This window comes from Pseudorca crassidens, chromosome 14 (genome assembly GCF_039906515.1).
Source record: "Pseudorca crassidens isolate mPseCra1 chromosome 14, mPseCra1.hap1, whole genome shotgun sequence".
Classification (NCBI taxonomy): domain Eukaryota; kingdom Metazoa; phylum Chordata; class Mammalia; order Artiodactyla; family Delphinidae; genus Pseudorca; species Pseudorca crassidens.
Window position 1 is genome coordinate 39751065 of NC_090309.1, and position 20177 is coordinate 39771241.

Genomic DNA, 20177 nt, shown 5'->3' on the forward strand with positions numbered 1-20177 from the left:
TGTGTAAGAAGATTCCTTTGGCATCCCTTATACTGTATAATACCTCAGAATCATTATGACAACAGCTAGTAGTAGAATAATACTATACAAATTCATACTTTGGAACATTCCAAAACTTCTGCTGCTTTAGCTTTTGCTGCTTGTTTACCTCTTGGGTTGTGCTTTAATTAAAAAAAAAAAAAAGAAAGTTGCCTATTTCTTACATACCTTCTGTAATATTCTTTAGCTTACTGTTATCTCAGTACCTTAGAGAGTTCAAATTTAACAAACGATAATGGAAAAAAGTAGGTTCTTTAAAATTGTTTGCTTTTCTCTTAATCTCTGCTTGTCTGAGACTGGAATATAAGGAAGGCATGGATTAGCGAAATAAGAGAAACAGGTGTACTCTTTTCCCAAATGTAAGGTCAGGGATTTAATTTTCCAGGTCTTTGTCATTCTTAGAATAGTGACCTGCAGGGAAGAAATAGATGATAGTCTTATTGAAATTTACTTGTTGGCTTTATAAAACAGACATTTTCACTTTTGTTTGAAAAGTTTTTCTGAGGAAAGTGGCCAGACTTGCAGATCACTTTTTCCCAGAAAAGTGTTCAGTAACAAGTTGAAAAACCACTACTTTGACATAACTTAATTTATTGAATAAATTTATTTACTGTGTAACAAATGCTTTATTCTCACTTTTAAAGTAAGATTTAAAAATATCAAATATGATAATTAGTGATTTTATGCAGATCAAACTTAAGTTTAGATGTTTCAAAAAACTGATCTGTCTTGATAAGCAGTTCCTCTTATTTGTATAGAGCTTAAGATGTGAAGAACTTCATCTTCATGCAGAAAACCTCTCTAGGCGTGTATGGGAGCTACTGATGCTTCTTCCTACATGTCCTAACATGTTGATGGCATTCCAGAATATCTCAGATGAACAGGTAAGTCCACAAAATATTTTTACTTCCCTGGAGGATGGTACCAGTTTACATTCCTACTGGTAGTGTATGAGAGTGCTTGTTGACTGGTAACCTCAGTAAAATTTTGCCCATTTAATAGGTAAAAAGTGCCAGTTCATTTTAATGTTCATATATTTAATTATTAGTGAGATTGAATAATATGGGCTAAATACAAGGCAAGGATTTTCTCTAAAATTATCTTTAGAAAACAGTGAATTTGCCTTTATATTAGTGTTTTTTCATATTACTTAATGTTCTGAATATTGCTTTGTTTTTGACAACAAAAAGTAACGTTTAGAGAAAATACCCTGTGATTTAATGACATTGCTTCAGGGCTTGTTTTGGCTGCTTATACAAGTCAACTGGTAGAAATAGAGAAAAAAGGAGTCAAAGAAATTTAATATATATTAATATTCCCAGAGGCATGACCTCACATGTATTAAGTGTTATATATCTTTGTAAAGATGTCTGTTAAAATTAAAGATTATTTTTAAAAGCTATATATTAAGGAGTTACTTAGTGGGGATACCAACAGAACACCTATAGGACTAATGGAAAAACAATGTCCTAATGTTATGCTAATGTTATCTATGATTTGGGACGTTGTTATGTGATTTCTCAGGGTCTTGTATTTCAAATGACTTGGAAGTGAAGAAGATGGGCTTAGAAAATGGTGGTTGATGACTCATTGTAGCTCTAATAATAATATCGTTGTCAAAGGATGCACATTAAGTGTGAATAACACTTTATAAATTGCGAGTAGAAAAGAACAATATTTTAAAGTTTATGTATTTGTATATGACTTTTTAAATGAGTAGGTGTCACATAAATATTAAATACACACTGTACTGCTTCTGTATCCTTAAAAGTTCACACATTCAATTATGCTGCAATGTGTTTTTCATTGGGAAGATGGCAAATTACCTCAACTGTTGTGGAGGTTAACATACAGTTTTTTCCTATGCTGCTGTTGTGTATTAATTTTAACAAAATTTAATGAATAATTGGTGTTTTAAGCATATAATTAGTACCAATTATATAATTGGTCTTCACTTGTTTGAACATATTTCAATATATATGTAATATTTGAGTTTTTATATAGTGTCATTTTCTTTAGTTTTTTTTTGGGGGGGGGTCTCTTGGTAAGTTGGTTGGAGAAACCTGTGTTTCTTTTTTTAATTTAAGTGTAATGATGGACTTAATTGGAAAGAACTGCTCAAAATTAAGAGTGCTCACAAGCTATTATATGCCCTGGAAATTATCGAAGCACTGGGAAAACCTAACAGAAGAATAAGAAGAGAGTCAACGGTAATTGCTTTTCCATTATTATCATTAAACATTTGTTTTCTCTTTGGAGCAAAATTCCAGAGTACGTTATCTTTTAATTCTCCTGCCACCCTTCCTTATTTATTTATTTATTTCTGCCATTCCCACAGGGAAGTTATAGTGATCTTTATCCAGATTCAGATGATTCAAGTGAGGATCAAGTGGAAAATAGTAAAAATTCCTGGAGTTGCAAGGTTTGATCATATATGTTTTGCAGTGTATTGGTAAAAATAATTCATCTCTAATTTTCCAGAAGTTACCATAATTATTGTTTTAAACTAACTTACCATTTAAATAAAGCATAGTTTAAAAATTATGTATTACTCTAATCACAGTAATAAATAAACTGAGATTATTTAATGCTTTGGTGCTCCTATTTTTAGCACTTATTATTTTTTCTCCTTCATTGGAATACTGTGTTAGGACATCCCAGTGCCTGGGATTAAATGGTTAATGGAATACAAAGATATGTATATAAATTTTTATAAGAATCTTTAAAAAAAATTCTTGAAAATTAGTTGTTTGCTGTTACTTTATTGTATAGACGTTATATTGGTTATATAGACGTTATATTGTATAGACGTTATATTGGTTATTTATCAAAGAATAATTTCTTATATGAAAGATACATAATATTTTACTTACACACACAGACATACACACACACCCAGTTACTGAATCAAAAAGCAGATCTTTACTACATCATGTAGCTCTTTCCTCTTACCATTACTCTCACAATTGCTTACAGTTTGTTGCTGCTGGAGGGCTTCAACAGTTATTAGAAATTTTTAATTCTGGAATTCTAGAGCCAAAAGAGCAGGAATCCTGGACTGTGGTAAGTGAAAATTCACATTTTCAACAAGTTGCAGTAGTTACCCCAGTGAGTCACTTCCATGAACCATTGGCAAGTGTAACGTTTGCTGCAAACTTTATTTTAGTAAAGGAAAGTGTGGAGTACAGTAGAAATAAATTTAAGAAAAAATAAGGAATCTGATAAACTAATTATGCAATAAGAGTTCTCCATGTCAACTCAGTTAAAAAAATTTAAGTGATAATATTAATGACTCTGAACTATAGGTAATTCATGAACATTTTTCCATTAGTTTGGTAAACTATATATTAATATTTACATAGTCTTAAAATTTGGATGCTTTTTAAGAAAAACTTGGTTTTATGTCTTCATTTTTTTGAAAACATCCTTTTTCTTCATTTCATTTTGTTTTGACCATTTCTTCCTTTAAGCAACACTACTGAAAAATGTATTTCCAGACCATTTGTGACTAGTCGGCAATGAAAAAGGTACAGGACTTGAGAGTAAATAAGCCTTTAGAAATTTTTATAGCAAGTGGACATTGCCGCAGTGTATTTTTTAATAGTATTTTACAAAATTTTTGATCCTTAACAAAATGGAAGTTTTAGAAGATGGTACTTTATCACTGTTAACTTGACAAAGCACTGTCCTATAATGTTAGGAAAATAAAATTATGGAATATTTAAAAATTCATAATGCTGGACCAAACTGTGAATCCAGTTTTGTATTAAATGGAAAGGATGCTCATTTCCTGACCTCCAGCAAAGCAGAATAGCATTATCAAACATTGCATTCAAATTTTAATTTCTTAGTACTTGCTTTTTAGAATTATTTTAGAACCTAGGAGTCAGATATTCTTGATTTACTGTCAAATGCTGATATATCCAAGATATTAATGAAAGAAAATACATTTAAGCATATTACTATCTACCAAGATTTTGTTAATCTTATCATTGCTTTCAATACTTTTTGCCATTTTTATTTTATATATTTTGCTACAGATATTTTCCTTTTTAGAATAGATACCTCTACTACAGTAATTGTTTTCTGTCTCTTAGAACTGAAATGTCTGTTGTGTTTTATTGTATTGTCTTTGTTGTCTCAGTGATCTCTCAGAATTATAAGGTGACTTTTAGTTCTTTGGCAAAGTGGGAGAATTTTAAATCTTTAATGAGTAGTTGTGTGTCGTTTATAGGACTTTTGTTTATAAACTGCTCTAAGTTTAGCTTTGAATAAAGTTTACAGGTAATCATATGCTAAAGATTTTCTCTCTTTGTTTCCTTTAAAATTGTGGACACTTTTATGAAGTATTAAGAAAAATTTACTGCTACATGGGACACATTGTAGCCTGGCAACACAGATGGCTTTCAAGTCAACTGAGATCCCATATTTATAATGTATCTCTCAATATATTATAGGGTACTGTGGATACTCTTACATGATGAACAAAATTTCAAGATTTTCATGAAGTCCAATTTGTCCATTTTTTCTTTTGTTACCTAAGCCTTTGGTGTACTATCCAAGAAATTATTGCCAAATACAGTGTCATGGCACTTTTGTTCTGTGTTTTCTTCACAGAGATTTATTTATTGAGATTTATTGTTTTAGGTCTTATTTATTGTTTTAGGTCTTATATTTAGATCCTTGATTCATTTTGAGTTAATTGTTGTATATGGTGTTAGGTAAGGGTTCAACTTCATTCTTTTGCATGTGGAGATCCAGGTTTCCCAGCATATTTTCTTGAAAAGACTCCTTTTCCCCACAGTGAATGGTCTTGGTACTCTTTTCAAAAATCGTTTGAACATTTTCGTGAGGGTTTATTTTCAGGCTCTCTATTCCATTCCTTTTATTTTTTTGTCTATCTTTATGCCAGTACTACACTGTATTGATTACTGTAGCTTTGTAGTAAGTTTTGAAATCAGAAAATGTGAGTCTTCCAGTTTTGTTCTTTTCTTGTAAGATTGTTTGTCTATTTGGAGTCCCTTGAGATTCCTTGTGAATTTTAGAATGGATTTTTCTGTTTCTGCAAAAAACATCATTAGGATTTTGGTAGGGATTGCATTGAATCTGTAGGTCACTTTGGGTAGTATTGATATTTTAATAAGTCTTCCAGTTCGTGAACACGGGATGTGTTTCCATTTATTTGTCTTTAATTTCTTGGAGCAGTTTTTTGTAGCTTTCATTGTAGAAGTCTTTAAACTCCTTGGTTAAGTTCATTCCTAAGTATTTTATTCTTTTTGATGCTATTGTAAATGGAATTGTTTTTTTAATTTCCCTTTCATATTGTTCATTGTTCACGTATAGGAATGCAACTGAATTCTGTACGTTGACTTTGTATCCTTCTACTTTGCTGAAATTATTTACTAGTTTTAAGAGCCTTTATATGGAGTCTTTACGGTTTTCTACATCAAAAACAGATAAATTTACTTCTTTCTTTCCAATTTTGATGCCTTTTATTTTTCTGGTGTATTGCTTAGGCCAAAGCTTCCATTACTGTGTTGAATAGAAGTGGTGAAAGCAAGTGTCCTTGCCTTGTTCCTGATCTTAGAGGAAAAGCTTTCAGTCTTTCACCATTGAGTATGATTTTCACTATGGATTTTTCATATATGGCTTTTATTATGCTGCGGTAGTTTCCTTCTGTTTCTATTTTGTTGAGTATTTTTATCATGAAAGTGTGTTGAATTTTGTCAAATGCTTTTTCTGCATTAATTGAGATGATGTAGTCTTTTCCTTCATTTTGTTAATCTGGAGTATTTACATTGATCATTGCTATGTGGAACCATCCTTGCATTCTAAGAATAAATCCCACTTGATCATGGTGTATAATCCTTTTAATATGTTGCTGAATTCTGTTTGCTAATATTTTGTTGAGGACAGTGTCTTTTGTCTGGCTTTGGTATGAGGGTTAATGCTCACTTCATCGAATGAGTTGGGAAGTTCCCTCTTCAGTTTTTTGGAAGAGTTTGAGGATCGTTGGTATTAGTTCTTCTTTAAACGTTTGTTAGAATTTACTAGTGAAGCTGCCAGGTCCAGAACTTTTCTTTTTTGGGAGATTTTTGATAACTGATTCAATCTCCTCACTAATTATAAGTCTGCTCAGATTTTCTATTTTTTTGTGATTGAGTCCTGGTAAGTTTTGTGTTTCTAGGAATTTGTTCATTTCATGTAAGGTATCCAGTTTTGGGGCATACAACAGTTGTTCATAGTACTCTCTTACAATCCTTTCTATCTCTAGAATTAGTTGAAATGTTCCTACTGTGATTTTAGTAATTTGACTTTTATTTTTTGTTAGTCCTTCTAGCTAAAAGTTTGTCAATTTCGTTCTTTTCGAATAACCAGCTTTGATTTTCACTGATTTTTCTCTAGGTTTTTCTATTCCCTGTTTTGTTTACCTCTGCTCTGATCTTTATTATTTCCTTCTTTCTACTGCTAGCTTCAGGTTTAGTTTGTCTTCTTTTTCTAGTTCATTAAGCTGTAAAGTTAGATTGTTGGTAAGAATTTTTCTTTTTTTTAATGTAAACATTTACATTTATAAATTTCCCCATTAGCATTGCTTTCATTATATTCCATAAGTTTCATATTGACCATGTTTTTTATCTTCTTTTGTGAAGTGTCTTTATATCCTGGGGGTTTTTGTTTTGATTTGTTTGCTTTCGTTTCTTTGGGTTTTTTTCTTTTCATTTATTTTATTTTTGGCTGCGTTGGGTCTTTGTTGCTGTGCATGGGCTTTCTCTAGTTGTGGCAAGCAGGGTCTACTGTTCGTTGTGGTGCACGGGCTTCTCATTGTGGTGGCTTCTCTTGTTGCGGAGCACAGGCTCTAGGCGCATGGGCTTCAGTAGTTGTGTACGCAGGCTCAGTAGTTGTGGCACACGGGCTTAGTTGCTCTGTGGCATGTGGGATCTTCCCGAACCAGGGATTGAACCCGTGTCCCCTGCATTGGCAGGTGGATTCTTAACCACTCTGCCACCAGGGAAGCCCCCTGTTTTTTTTTTTTCTTTGTAAAGAGCTATAAGACTTTTTTCCTTAATCAGTTGGACAAGTTTTTTGGTCAGATATATGTATTAGGAATATTTGCATTCAATGTGTAGCTTGCTTTTTCTTTATATTTACAGTATCTTTTAAGCAGAGAAGTTTTAAATTTTAACAAAATTTATATCCTAGCTAAGAAATCATTTTTCCAAGGTCACAGAGATTTTCTCCTGTGTGTTCTTCTGTAAATTTTATAGTTATCTTTTACATTTAGGTCTGTGTTATATTTTGAGTTAACTTTTGTATATGTAGAGTGAGGTTGAGGTTTTATTTTATTTTTTCCATATGGCTCTCCAATTTTTCTAGCACTGTTTGTTGAAAAGACTTTTTTTCTCACTGAAATTTCCTGGTACTTTTCTTGAAAATCAATTATATAGTATTGCTCTGTTTCTTGGCATATTGGTATAGTTATAACACTTAGTAGTGGTATTAGGAAAAGAGGAGAACAAGGACCATTGAAGAGAAAGCTCTGAAGCTCTCATACATAGGTGATATTCTTATTAATTTATTTGAAGGAATTGCTTTATTTTAAAAATTTTAAAGTAGAGCTTTAAATCAGAAATTTTACTTTTCATACTAAACAGTATTTTACTGATGAAATGCTTGTTTTATTTTAAATATACATATATACAGTGCAAATTTTTCAGTTGAATAATTTTCTAGAATTATTGAGAATTGCTTTCACTCCCAAATAGCAGAGTATATGCCACTTAGGTGGAGAGACAGCTTCCAGTATTTTTGCTCTCAATGCTGATTTTGTAGGTAAATATCTTTATTATTATTTTAATAATTTTTAAAATTGTAGTACATTGCAAGCAATATTTTTTTACATCCTGTATATCTCTATTACATATATTTGTATGATTCTTTCTTGATAGAAATGCAAAAATGATATTTTCTTCTTATCCACAGTGGCAGCTAGACTGTCTTGCTTGCTTGCTGAAGTTAATATGCCAGTTTGCAGTAGATCCATCCGATTTGGATTTAGCTTATCATGATGTCTTTGCCTGGTCTGGTATAGCAGAAAGCCATAGGAAAAGAACATGGCCTGGGAAATCGAGAAAGGCTGCTGGTGATCATGCCAAGGGTCTTCATATACCAAGATTAACAGAGGTAAAGTACAAAAGTCACCATGTAGTAATGAATTTTATTTGTCTTCTAAGAGAGCTTGTATATTTTTGTTTTTACAAAATGAATAATGTCTATGAGATGCTATCCTAGATTACCACAGTATGACCTAACAGCAGAAGCAATGCCTTCATTTTAAAGCAGTAGAAATTACGAAGCAGTAATACTTTTCAGTTCATCATCCAAAATGCAGGAGTGCATTAATCTTGTGCCATTTTAATGTTATCTAACTGTAGGATTGAGTTCATTAGTTGGTCTCAGTAATTTTTATACTGAGTGTATCAGGGTCCATTCAGGAAAACAGACCACACTAGATATTTCAACAGAGTAAATTTAAAATTGAGAACTGGTTTTATACATATGTGTTGGAGGGCTAAAAATGAAAAATGGAATGTTGAGGTAATGCGGGCAAGTAGCCATTCACCACCCCTAGGGTTTGAGGAATATATGTAAAAGGCTGTGGTTATCAGGAATGAGAAGCTTATAAGAGGGATCCTGTTGAACTGGAGTTTAGGCCTCCGAGGAAGTGGTTCTGTTACTGCTTCTGAAATCATTTGCCTCTTCTGGTTAAAATACTTATGGAACAATGTTAACAGGAAAAACAGGGGAAATTCCCTGGCTGTGAAGTGGTTAGGGCTCCACGCTTTCACTGCCAAGGGCCTGGGTTCAATCCCTGGTCAGGGAGTAAGATCCCACGAGCCGCATGGTGCGGCCAAAACAAACAAAAAAAAAAAGAAAGAAAGAAAAAGCAAGGAAGTAATCTCTCTAGTATCCCACGTTGACAAACCCAATAGAAAGCCAGCTGGCAGAGGAGAAATTTAGTTTATAATGTACCAGCCCTAATGTCACAGAGCAAGTATCAATATATAGTATGGTAGGTTTAGAGCCAAACGAAAATGGCACAATAACCAATGCATCCAGCAATAAAATTAAAATTCTTTTTGGCTGTGGATTCTGTTATTCATGTGATCAAATATTTGCCCTTCCAGTGTCTCTGTTAGTGAACTGGGAACTGGGGAGAGATGAAGATGAGTTTTTACTTAATCGCTTCTTCATTTTGTAACCATTTGAGGACAGCAGCTTACCTCCTACCTGCTCCAGAAACACCACAGTAATGAGTTGTTACTGATAGAGAAATAAAATACACATACTCATATATGGCATTTTAAAATAATTGGCTAGTTTTTTTTTTAACAAATTTATGCAAGTACATAATTACTGAAAACAATTTAGAATGTACAAGTGAGGGAATTCTTTGGCAGTCCAGTGGTCAGGACTCTGTGCTTTCATTGCTGAGGGCCCAGGTTCGATCCCTGGTCAGGGAGCTAAGGTCCCGCAAGCCGTGGCGTGGCCAAAAAAAAAAAAAAAGAATATACAAGTGAACCTTCCAAAGTCATATAGGTCACTACCATTAATAGTTCTATGTGTTAATCTTTTTATGTGCATATTTTTTCTTATGCGTATGCCAATGTTACATTTTTATAGTTTAGAAAAAGAGCATACAATATATATATTTTTCATTTGTTTATCATAATATTTAATTAGAGCTTAGAAGGTATATCTAAGCTATTTGGGGGGAAATTTTTGTTACCCTAATTCTGGAGACAAAGTCATCCAATAGTAAGGAAGAACACTAATTCTTTTAATAATTTACTATCATTCATTATTTCGTTTGTTCTCCTTTAATAGCCTTTTAGAAGGTTCAGAATCCAAATTGAACTTCCAATTCCAGCCTAAATATAGCTTTTCTTAAAACTCTTCTTATTTTGCCAGGCACAGGTTTAGTTGCTGCTCCCTTCTGTTGCTCATTTGGCACATTGCATATAATTGTGTTTCAGTGCTTTTGATGTTTTCTGCTGCACTGGACTAACTTCCCCAGGATGGAAACAGTGCTTTTATAAAATTAGTGCCCAGAATGGGTTCTGACCTGCAGAAGGGATTCAGTAGTTCTTTATTAAGTTAGCAAATATTTTTTTCCATTATATAGATGAAGAACTAGAACCTAGAAATTCAGTATTTATTAGAGTCATACAGCTTGAAAGTTAGCAAACTAAATGTTGAACCTCAAGGTTTTTAATCTGGAATCCATGTTTGGTATCTATGGTATATTATATTGCTTTTCTATGTTTATTTCAGGGTGGTTGAGGAATCTGCCACTGCTTGACATTTTTTTATTTCAAAACTGAAAAAGGTTACTTCACCTACCACCCAAAAAAACCACTGACTTGTGTAATACATAATATTTTTCTCACTCTATTGGGTGACATGCAGATAATCTGTGGACCAAATAGAAAGGATTCGCCTGTGTATTTCTAAATTTTTAATATTTTCTTTTTAAAGTTGCTATTCTGAGGTTTCTTTATAAAAATCTGGTTTTCTAATATTTAATATTTTTACAGTATTTTCCAATAACCATTTTAAGAATATTCCTATCCTTTTATAAATAAAAATCAAAGTAATTTGGAGTCTGGTTTAAAACGCAGTTCTGTGTTTTAGTGTACTTATAGATTTTTTTTAATGTTTTTATTTTAAAGGTATTTCTTGTTCTTGTCCAAGGAACCAGTTTGATTCAGCGACTTATGTCTGTTGCTTATACGTATGATAATCTGGCTCCTAGGTATGAAGTTTTTACATAATTTATGATTGTATGTATTTAGAGTAAGAATACAGTGTTTTAAAATTTTAATTTGAAAAAAATTTGAAACCTAACAGAAAAATTGTTAGGGTGTTTTAGTGAACTCTCATATCATTCATGTGGATTTGCATATTGTTATCAACATTTTGCCAGTTTTTATCGAATGATCATGAGCACGCATTTTCTGTGGGTATCCCCAAGCACACATTTATTTACATATCCTGAATCTTGTAAGAGTTCAGACATTATGATCACTTACTGATAAATAGTTTGATGTGTATCTCCTAAGTCCAAGGACAATTTCCTAACAACTATAGTAAGATACTCAAATTTAGAAAATTTAACATTGATATAATATTATCTAACATATAGTCCATACTCAAATTGTCCCATTAATATTTTTATAGCAATTTTTTTCCTCGTCCAGGATCACGTACTGCATTTGGTAGTCATATTTCTTCCATTTCCTTTAACTGGGGATACTTTCTTAGCCTTTCTTTCATGATACAGACATTTCTGAGTATCACAAGCCAATTCTTTTATAAAGCCTTTTAATTTAGGTTTTCCTGATTGTTCCTCACAATCAGATTCAGACTATACATTTTAGCAGGAATACTCCATAAGTAACGTATCTTTCCCAGTACATCCCAGTGATATCAGTTTGTCCTATTATTAGCGATATTAATTTTGATCAGTTAATCTGGTTTCCTCCAGGTTTCTCTACAATGAAGTTTCTGAGTTTTCTAATTAAAAGTAACCTATGGGAAGATAATTTGCAACTGTTTAAATTTCCTGCTTCTCATAAAACTTATTCATTTAGTTTTAGCATTCAGTGATGATTCTTGCCTGAATTAAATATTAGTATAATGTTTGCAAACTAGTGATTTTCTAACTCTTACCATTCATTTTATGTTTATTAGTTGACATTCTGTCGTGACGAAGAGCTTTCTCTTCCTTTTATTTAGTTAGTATCAATTTGGATGTTTTTCATTCAATGTAATTCATTACTATTACTATTCACTTTGCTCAAATTATACCTTAGTTGACATCTTCACGTTTGTTCATGTGTCCTTTGGCTATGTCCCCATTATTTGGGTGGAGGGGAGGAGTACTCCCCACCCCCACCCCCCCACCCCCCCCGACCCCCGTCATTTTAAGATCTTCCGGGCTTTCAGTTTCCCTGCCTTAGTTGTTGAATCAGCATTTCTTTAAGAAACCCTAGTTCCTTTTGGTGGGGAACCTGCAAAATATAGTATCATTGCTCCTAGTGTTTCCTTGCTTCTAGGCCCTCAATAGATAAAGCTGGAAATATGTGTATAAGAATATAGTTTAAACGTGTAATATGATTTCATTTATTTGGGCTACATTGGAGACTTTTTTTTTTAATGATCAAAATTTTAATAATGTATAAATGATAGTTGCTAATACATGAGGACCTGACTCTGTATGCCTCAAATAATCACATAAATTATGTTAAAGTGTGTAGAATTAATTTCCAAGTCCTGTATTCTGTAGGTGTTCATTTTGGGCTGAAGTTTGCCATTGTTAACTGATTTACAAAGCTAATATAAACACATTTCAAAGTGCTTAACGTTATTTATGGCTAATAGTTATCTGTTTTTAGATGCCTTTAAAAGTCACCTTCATAAGCAATGGTTGCATACAAGTAGCATGATTATTTTAAGATTATTTCTTGTTTAATGTATCTTTCTTTAGTGTCTGTCTCAGTTGAATTCACATTCATAACTCGATCAACATCTGCTCTACCCCACTGGACGTATAGTTCTATACGAACTATATCTGATTTTGCTCACCATTATATTATCAATGCCAGGCACCTTACCTCATTATTTATAAAACTTATGAATGGATAATGTGGGGAAACAAAGAAAGTGCTATAACATGACCTTGGTTTGTATGATAAAATACATTTTATACGCCAAGTAACAGTGACTCTCCAGTTAAATAATTCTTAACTCTTCCTCCTTGTCCTTTAACACAGCAGTCCCCAACCTTTTTGGCACCAGGGACCGTTTTCACGGAAGACAATTTTTCTACAGACCGGAGTGTGTGGGGGGGTGGTTCAGGCGGTAATGTGAGCAGTGGGGAGCCCCACATAAAGCTTTGCTCGCTCTCTGTTCACCTCCTGCTGTGCGGCCCAGTTCCTAACAGGATGTGGACTGGTATGGGTCCGTGGACCGGGGGTTGGGGACCCCCGTTCTAACACACATTCTATATACCTCACTATCCCACACGCCACAATATATTGATTAACAAGGCAGTTCAGTGACTGCTTTGGTCTGCTTTTATTTCTTTAGAATTAAGAAATGTTCACTTGACTCTTAACCTCACACAACGAAAAATATGCGAGTTTGATACCAGCTGCTGCTGTTCAAGCTGGTTCACTGTGACAGTTATTTCTATTCTACCAGTTCCATTCTTAAAGATCTCATTACAGTCTTTGTAATGTGAGGGCCCCCTACCCCCCACCCCCAATCTTTGTGTTTTTTTGACTCCTGTTCCTGCACCATTGTCTTTTCATAAGCCTCCACCTTCAGTTTATATGGTCCTGGGAGGTTTGTATCAATTAAGATAGCTAAAATGAACTTTTTGCCTGTTATCAAAATCTTCTAATGCTACATATTTAAAAGGTAGATTGGGAGGTTGCTCTTGGTAAAGTTAAATATATTAAACCAATATGATAAAAGTTAAACATGAAATATGGCCAAATACTAGATTTATAAGTTTTAACTTTTTAGTACCTTTTACATTTTAAATCAATAATACGGATGAGTCTTGCTCTTTCAGATTTTCATAGGTGTTTTGTTAATTATAACAAAGTAGGTATCTAGAGATCAGTGCTTTTTTTTAAAAAACAGTTTATTTGTAAGGTGAATACTAAATCCCTATATGCTGGTTTTATTAAAATGAAAGTTTTTAATGTTTAGTTTTCTTTAAATTGAGGTAATACATTTTCCATTGAAGTTACTACAAGTATCAAGGGGAAAAAATAGAGGTGAAGTAATATAGAATTAAATTAGTTATTTTTCTCTACTTTTCAATAATTTGCTTTTAACCATTCCTGATGAAAATTGACATTAACAATACAAAAGGAAGGGCATTTTATGTCATTGTATGTTTTTTTTTCTTTTTGTGAGTCGTATCTTTCTATTAGAGTAGAATATAATGTCGTTACAGATGCTATAACATTTAGAGCCAGAAAGAATATTTCATATGCCACAGATTAAGATTAAACTCACATTTCTAATAGTATGTGCTGACTGTTTTACTCAGCTAGCTCCTAGAATATATTTATGTCCTAACTTTTTTGTTTTATATTCATCTTATCTCCCCTGATAGGCTGTAAACTCCAGGAGGCCAAGGACTACTGCATAAGGGTGTTTTTTTTTTTTTAGGAGTCTGAAGTTTAGACTCTAAACCATTATAACCTTTCTCTTTGTAAGCCACGTCACTTTCGTAACCAAATCTTTAAGCACTTTTTGAGAGTTCACTTAAGTCAGTATGGGATTCACTCACATTTTGTTTATTAAATTGAAACACTCATTTAATGTTTGCTATAATAAGATTTTGCCAGTGATTCTTTAAATTAAAAATGAAGACCATAGGAAAATAAATTAGCAGCTTTCATAAAATCTAATCTTTTGGGGGGCAGGGAAAGTTAAAGGATATGTAGTAAGAAATTGAGTTATTTTTAGTTCGTTGCTGAATTTAATTACTGCTGGTGGTGTGTTTTTACTTTGCAGAGTTTTGAAAGCTCAGTCTGATCACAGGTCTAGACATGAAGGTAAGGGTTCCACAAAGTTAATTTTTAATAAAGATTTGGATGACTGGTTATATCTATATATAATATCTTTAATAATGAACATTTTGTTTTCATCATGCACAAGCCGTTATAGTAATTTTTTTTTTCCAATTTTTCTGTAGTTTCACATTATTCAATGTGGCTCTTGGTGAGTTGGGCTCATTGCTGTTCTTTAGTGAAATCTAGCCTTGCTGACAGCGATCATTTACAAGACTGGCTAAAAAAATTGACTCTCCTTATTCCTGAGGTAAGCTAAAGATTGAAGATTAGTACTACTCTTCATATTTTTTCGTATTAGCATCGATGATAAAAAGAGCTAATGGAAACAAATGAACATGATTCCATAAATATATCCTGTTGCCTGGAAGGTACTTAATAATCCTTTAAGATCTAGAGTGTTTTGAGCTATGTACACTTAAGTGTGAACATTAAATATTTTGTAGCATTCATATTTGTCTTTTTCTGCAATATTTGTTAACAGAGTGATTCTTTTGTTTTGGGTTTTTTTAATTGTTTTTTTTCCTGAGGGTTGAGAAGGATTTCAGCATTTATTTATTTATTTATTTATTTATTATTATTTTTGTAATTTACATTTTAGAGAAGTTTCTTTTACTTTTTCTATTTGAGTGTATCCTTAGATGCAAGAGAGACAATATATTTCCTTTTGATTTCAGTGTTGACACTGAAGTCAATATAATTTTCACCAATCGTATCTTGATGTTACTCACACCATATTCCTGAATGAAATAGTATAAACACACTAATACACTTAGCCACGATATTCATATCTTTTTTAGAGAACATTTTCTAATATTATTAGCTTTGTATTGAATGCATATGTATTCTTGTTCTGGCTCTGTCCCAGGTAACTGTTGTGACACTTGGACAAGATTCTAAAATCTGTAAAATGTTTTGGGTTAAGTACTTTCCAAGTTGCTTCTAGTTCGGAAAATACTGGGTTGGCCAACAAGTTTGTTCAGGTTTTTCCATAGCATCTTACAGAAAAACTCAGACGAACTTTTTGGCCAACCCAATATTTTTCCTGTTAATTAATCATGTAAATAAATTATTATAAATATCCTTATCTCAATCCTTTTTGTATTTGTCTGTTCTTGTATTTACTTGGTTTGTTTTTATGACCATATTGGGAATTTCTGAAATGTTTTTACATATTACCGTATACTTTGGGGTACTTCATTTGATCATGTATTATTTAGATGCATGAGTATGTGATCAGGACATTGTGTTTTAAAACATGTTACTAAAGAAGCCATCTAACATGTTATTTCTGCCAACATATTAACCTTAAGATTAACTTTTTAATACTAACTCAGACTATCTTTGGAACTTTTTCATTTAGACTGCAGTCCGTCATGAATCTTGCAATGGTCTTTATAAGTTATCTCTGTCAGGGCTGGATGGAGGAGACTCAATCAATCGCTCTTTTCTGCTACTGGCTGCCTCAACATTGCTGAAATTTCTTCCAGATGCTCAAGCACTCAAACCTATTAGGGTAAGATTTTACTGTGTTCAGGAGCAATTTCTATTTCTGCCATTTCATTTGCCCCAAGTTTATCGTTGTATTGTCCTTGCAAGTAATTTTGAGTACCTGTTTACTATCTGTAGTTTTCACCAGGAGGATGGTAGTTATATGTAATAGTTCCTAAAGTGGCAGCATTGTGACATATTGTGTCCATGTTACACCTAGGGATAGATCCTGTGTCCTTGGGTTCAGCTGTGTGGGATCTCTCATGGATATTGTTTTGGAAATAACATTTGTCCTTACTAGGTTCTGAACCTTGTGTTAATAAGTTGAATGATAGAAACATCATAAATGTAGCTTTCTTCTTATTCAGTCACAGTTGTTTTATTTTTATCTTTATGATACTCAGAATTTTCAGTTTTCTTCCTTGTTCCCATGTATACACTAACATTAGCCTTATAAAAGCCTTCTACCCCATAATAAATACAGGGCCCATTAATAAGTAAATTTTACTAATCCCAGAAATATGATGCATTGTAGGATTTACGTTTTTCTTCTCCATATTTACCGTCTGTCATTGACTATGTAAGAAATGTAATGTGTTCTTTATTTTTCAGCTTTCAAAACTATAATAGACCATTGTATGTGGGTAGATTTATATATACTCATTTTCTGTAGGTTTCTTTTGTTTCCACATTTTCATTGAATTTTTAGTTGGCACTACATTATTTAGTATTATACATTATTCATATCTTTTCCAAGTAGGTTATAAGGAATTTCAGAGTACTGTTTTTTTGAAAGTTCTCTTATTATTCACTTACATACATAGTTGTTCTAATTTTACAGACACTAGGAGTATTCTCTCCATTTTGGGGGTTAAATTTTGAAAACTGTTTAGTTTGTAGGGATTTAATTTTTTTTTATAAAGCTTGTAGTTTTTAAAATGTATTATAATTTTAAGTTATTTTCCCCTTTTAAACTATTTTCACAAGTTTAAATTTTTTTTTAATAGATAGATGATTATGAAGAAGAACCAATGTTAAAACCTGGATGTAAAGAATATTTTTGGTTGTTGTGCAAATTAGTTGACAACATACATATAAAGGATGCTAGTCAGGTATGTTCAGAAAGTTATACATTAACTTGTTAATAGAGATGTATTATGCACTTGTATGTTCATGCATTTATAGGTCGTTATCATTAAGGACATTTTTATCAATCTGTAATGAGTTGAAAATGTCATAATTTTTCTACTCTATTCGTACCTTTTTGTTCTGCTCTAATTTCTTCTTTTTACTCTGACTTTAGTTGAAATGTCTTCATTTGGTACTTACAAGTAGTTTCCTGTGTCTTGTAAGATTTGTGGATATAAAATCTTATTTGGAATGTGAAATTTAGACTTTAAATATACAGCTTTCTGTAGTAGCAAGTGGATTCTGAGAATGTAAAATAAAGTTGCAATTCAAATAGAAATTACTTTAAGCTAAAGAAACACTGTCAGTTTGCTGATCTACTAATTTTCTTATATGAGACTAAAATGATACTTCTATCCAAAGAAATACTTAAAACAAGTTTATTTCAAAGACATACTTGCCACATAAAAACTTTTATTTTTTCTTTTTATAAATTTAGTAAGCTAAAATACATCTAATTGATCTCAGAAGAATGAGAAATGCTTGAAAAAGATACATTTAAATATTTAGGAAACCTTTTCTGTCAATTTTTTTTTCATGTATTTCCATCAAAGTCCAGTATATACACTTTATATTTTAAGAATCCTATCGTGTTTGAACGTCCTACTTTTAAGGAACCGTTTACATCTGAATTCTTATTTTACTTTTCATTTAAGAAATAATTATAAAAATTAATATTGAGCATGTTTTAATTTTTTCTTCCAGTTTTATTGAGTTATAATTGGCATACAGCACTGTGTAAGTTTAAGGTATATAGCATAATGACTTGACTTACACATATCATGAAATGATTACCACAATAAGTATAGTGAACATCATCTCATATTGATATAAAATTAAAGAAACGGAAAAAAATATTTTTTTCCTCGTGATGGGTACTTTACTCTCTCAACAACTTTTTTTTTAAAATTAATTTATTTATTAATTTATGTTTTGGTTGTGTTGGGTCTTTGTTGCTGCACATGAGCTTTCTCTGGTTGTGGCGAGCTGGGGCTACTCTTTGTTGTGGTGTGCGGGCTTCTCATTGTGGTGGCTTCTCTTGTTGCGGAGCACAGGCTCTAGGCTCCCGGGCTTCAGTAGTTGTGGCTTGCGGGCTCTAGAGCACAGGCTCAGTAGTTGTGGCACACAGGCTTAGTTGCTCCACAGCATGTGAGATCTTCCCGGACCAGGGCGGGAACCCATGTCCCCTGCATTGACAGGTGGATTCTTAACCACTGTTCCACCAGGGAAGTCCTCAGTAACTTACAGCAGTGTTAATTACATTTATCATGTTGTGCATTACCTCCTTAGTACGTATGTATCTTATATCTTTTGACTACCAATTCCAGTCCTCCCTCCCCCCCCCGAACATGTCTTAATATATTTGACTTTATCCATAAAATGTTGATTCCAGATAGACATTGATTTTTTTTTAAACCTATGGTTGCCTATTTAAAGTATGAATCTAATATTCTTGCTTGCTAGTCAAAGTAATTTTCCTACTTAGTGATCTGAATTTCTTTGAGAATCTTTTTTTTTTTTTTTTTGGCCACACCATGTGGCTTGTAGGATGTTAGTTCCCCCACCAGGGATTGAGCCTGCACCCTTGGCGGTGAAAGCATGGAATCCTAACCACCACTTGGACAGCCAGGAAATTCCCTGGAATCCTCTTAAATTAAGTTCTGTTTTATGAAATCTGTTTTAATTTTGTTGCTCAGTTATAATGAGAATTAAAGCTCTCTGAAATGAACTGTGCATTTATTTCTAAAAGTAGTATTAGAAACAAAACTTGGTGAATTGTATGGTTTGTTAATTACATCTCAGTAAAATTGTTAAAGAAAAAATAAGTCAAACCTAGTGTCTTCTCGTTAAATTACCGTGACTCATAATTTATTACCAATATTTCATTGATTCTTTTTTGAAGGACTATCAGTGATGTGTTTATAAGTATAATTTTATTGACATCATGTATAAGTAAAGAATAGTTATATATTATTTATAATTTAATTGGCATGTTAATGAATTCGGAGAACCAAATTCTTGTTACTTGAAAGGATTTTTTGTTTTAATAGTATCTGAAATAGTGAACATAAAAATCTGTTTGAATTTTGTATTTTCTCTTTGTATTAAGACAACACTCCTCGACCTGGATGCTTTGGCACGACATTTAGCTGACTGTATTCGAAGGTAAAATTTGATGTGAAATTGACAGTTATATTGTTGCGAAAAGATAAAGAACGTAATTTTATGAACTGTCTTGTTTTGCTTGTATTCTTTTTTGTAGCAGGGAGATCCTTGATCATCAGGATGGTAATATAGAAGATGATGGGCTTACAGGACTCCTAAGGCTTGCAACAAGTGTTATTAAACACAAACCACCCTTTAAATTTTCAAGGGAAGGACAGGTTGGTAGTAAGACATCCAAGTATTTATATGAAATAAGTTTGAACTTTTTTATATTGTTTCCTTGTATGTGGATATGTTAAATTTCCTTAAACATGCAAAAATGAAGTTTACCAGAACTTTATTACTGGCAGGAACAGTGAACTTTGAATAAGATGAATCCTAGAAATATGAATCTTAGTCTTGTTTTTAGAATGCAGAACAAGTTTTAATTACTATGACTGTATATAGAGAGACAGTCTCTGCTTAATTGTAGATTTTTATAGAATTGAATATTTTGAATTAGTAACTTAACACAATGGAATTAATAAGTAGTCATTTTAGAGTACTTACTGGTTTCATTTCTTAAAGACCCATTTGATATAAAATCTATAATTGACTATTTTATAACACCTAATAACTCTATACCAACAAATGTCTAATTTC

At 32.5% G+C, this 20177-nt stretch overlaps 1 protein-coding gene across 7 annotated transcripts in view; it reads left to right on the forward strand.

Moving 5' to 3' along the window:
• The window catches only part of USP34 (ubiquitin specific peptidase 34), a 231535-nt gene that overhangs the window by 145599 nt on the left and 65759 nt on the right, over window positions 1–20177 (forward strand). For all 7 annotated transcript variants that reach the window (XM_067704953.1, XM_067704955.1, XM_067704952.1 and 4 more), the window contains 12 exons: window positions 798–923; window positions 2127–2249; window positions 2378–2461; window positions 3016–3102; window positions 8020–8220; window positions 10770–10852; window positions 14635–14675; window positions 14816–14940; window positions 16054–16206; window positions 17189–17293; window positions 19480–19535; window positions 19633–19753. In XM_067704953.1, the coding sequence (XP_067561054.1) occupies window positions 798–923; window positions 2127–2249; window positions 2378–2461; window positions 3016–3102; window positions 8020–8220; window positions 10770–10852; window positions 14635–14675; window positions 14816–14940; window positions 16054–16206; window positions 17189–17293; window positions 19480–19535; window positions 19633–19753 (1305 nt within the window). The remainder of the gene's footprint in view (window positions 1–797; window positions 924–2126; window positions 2250–2377; window positions 2462–3015; window positions 3103–8019; window positions 8221–10769; window positions 10853–14634; window positions 14676–14815; window positions 14941–16053; window positions 16207–17188; window positions 17294–19479; window positions 19536–19632; window positions 19754–20177) is intronic.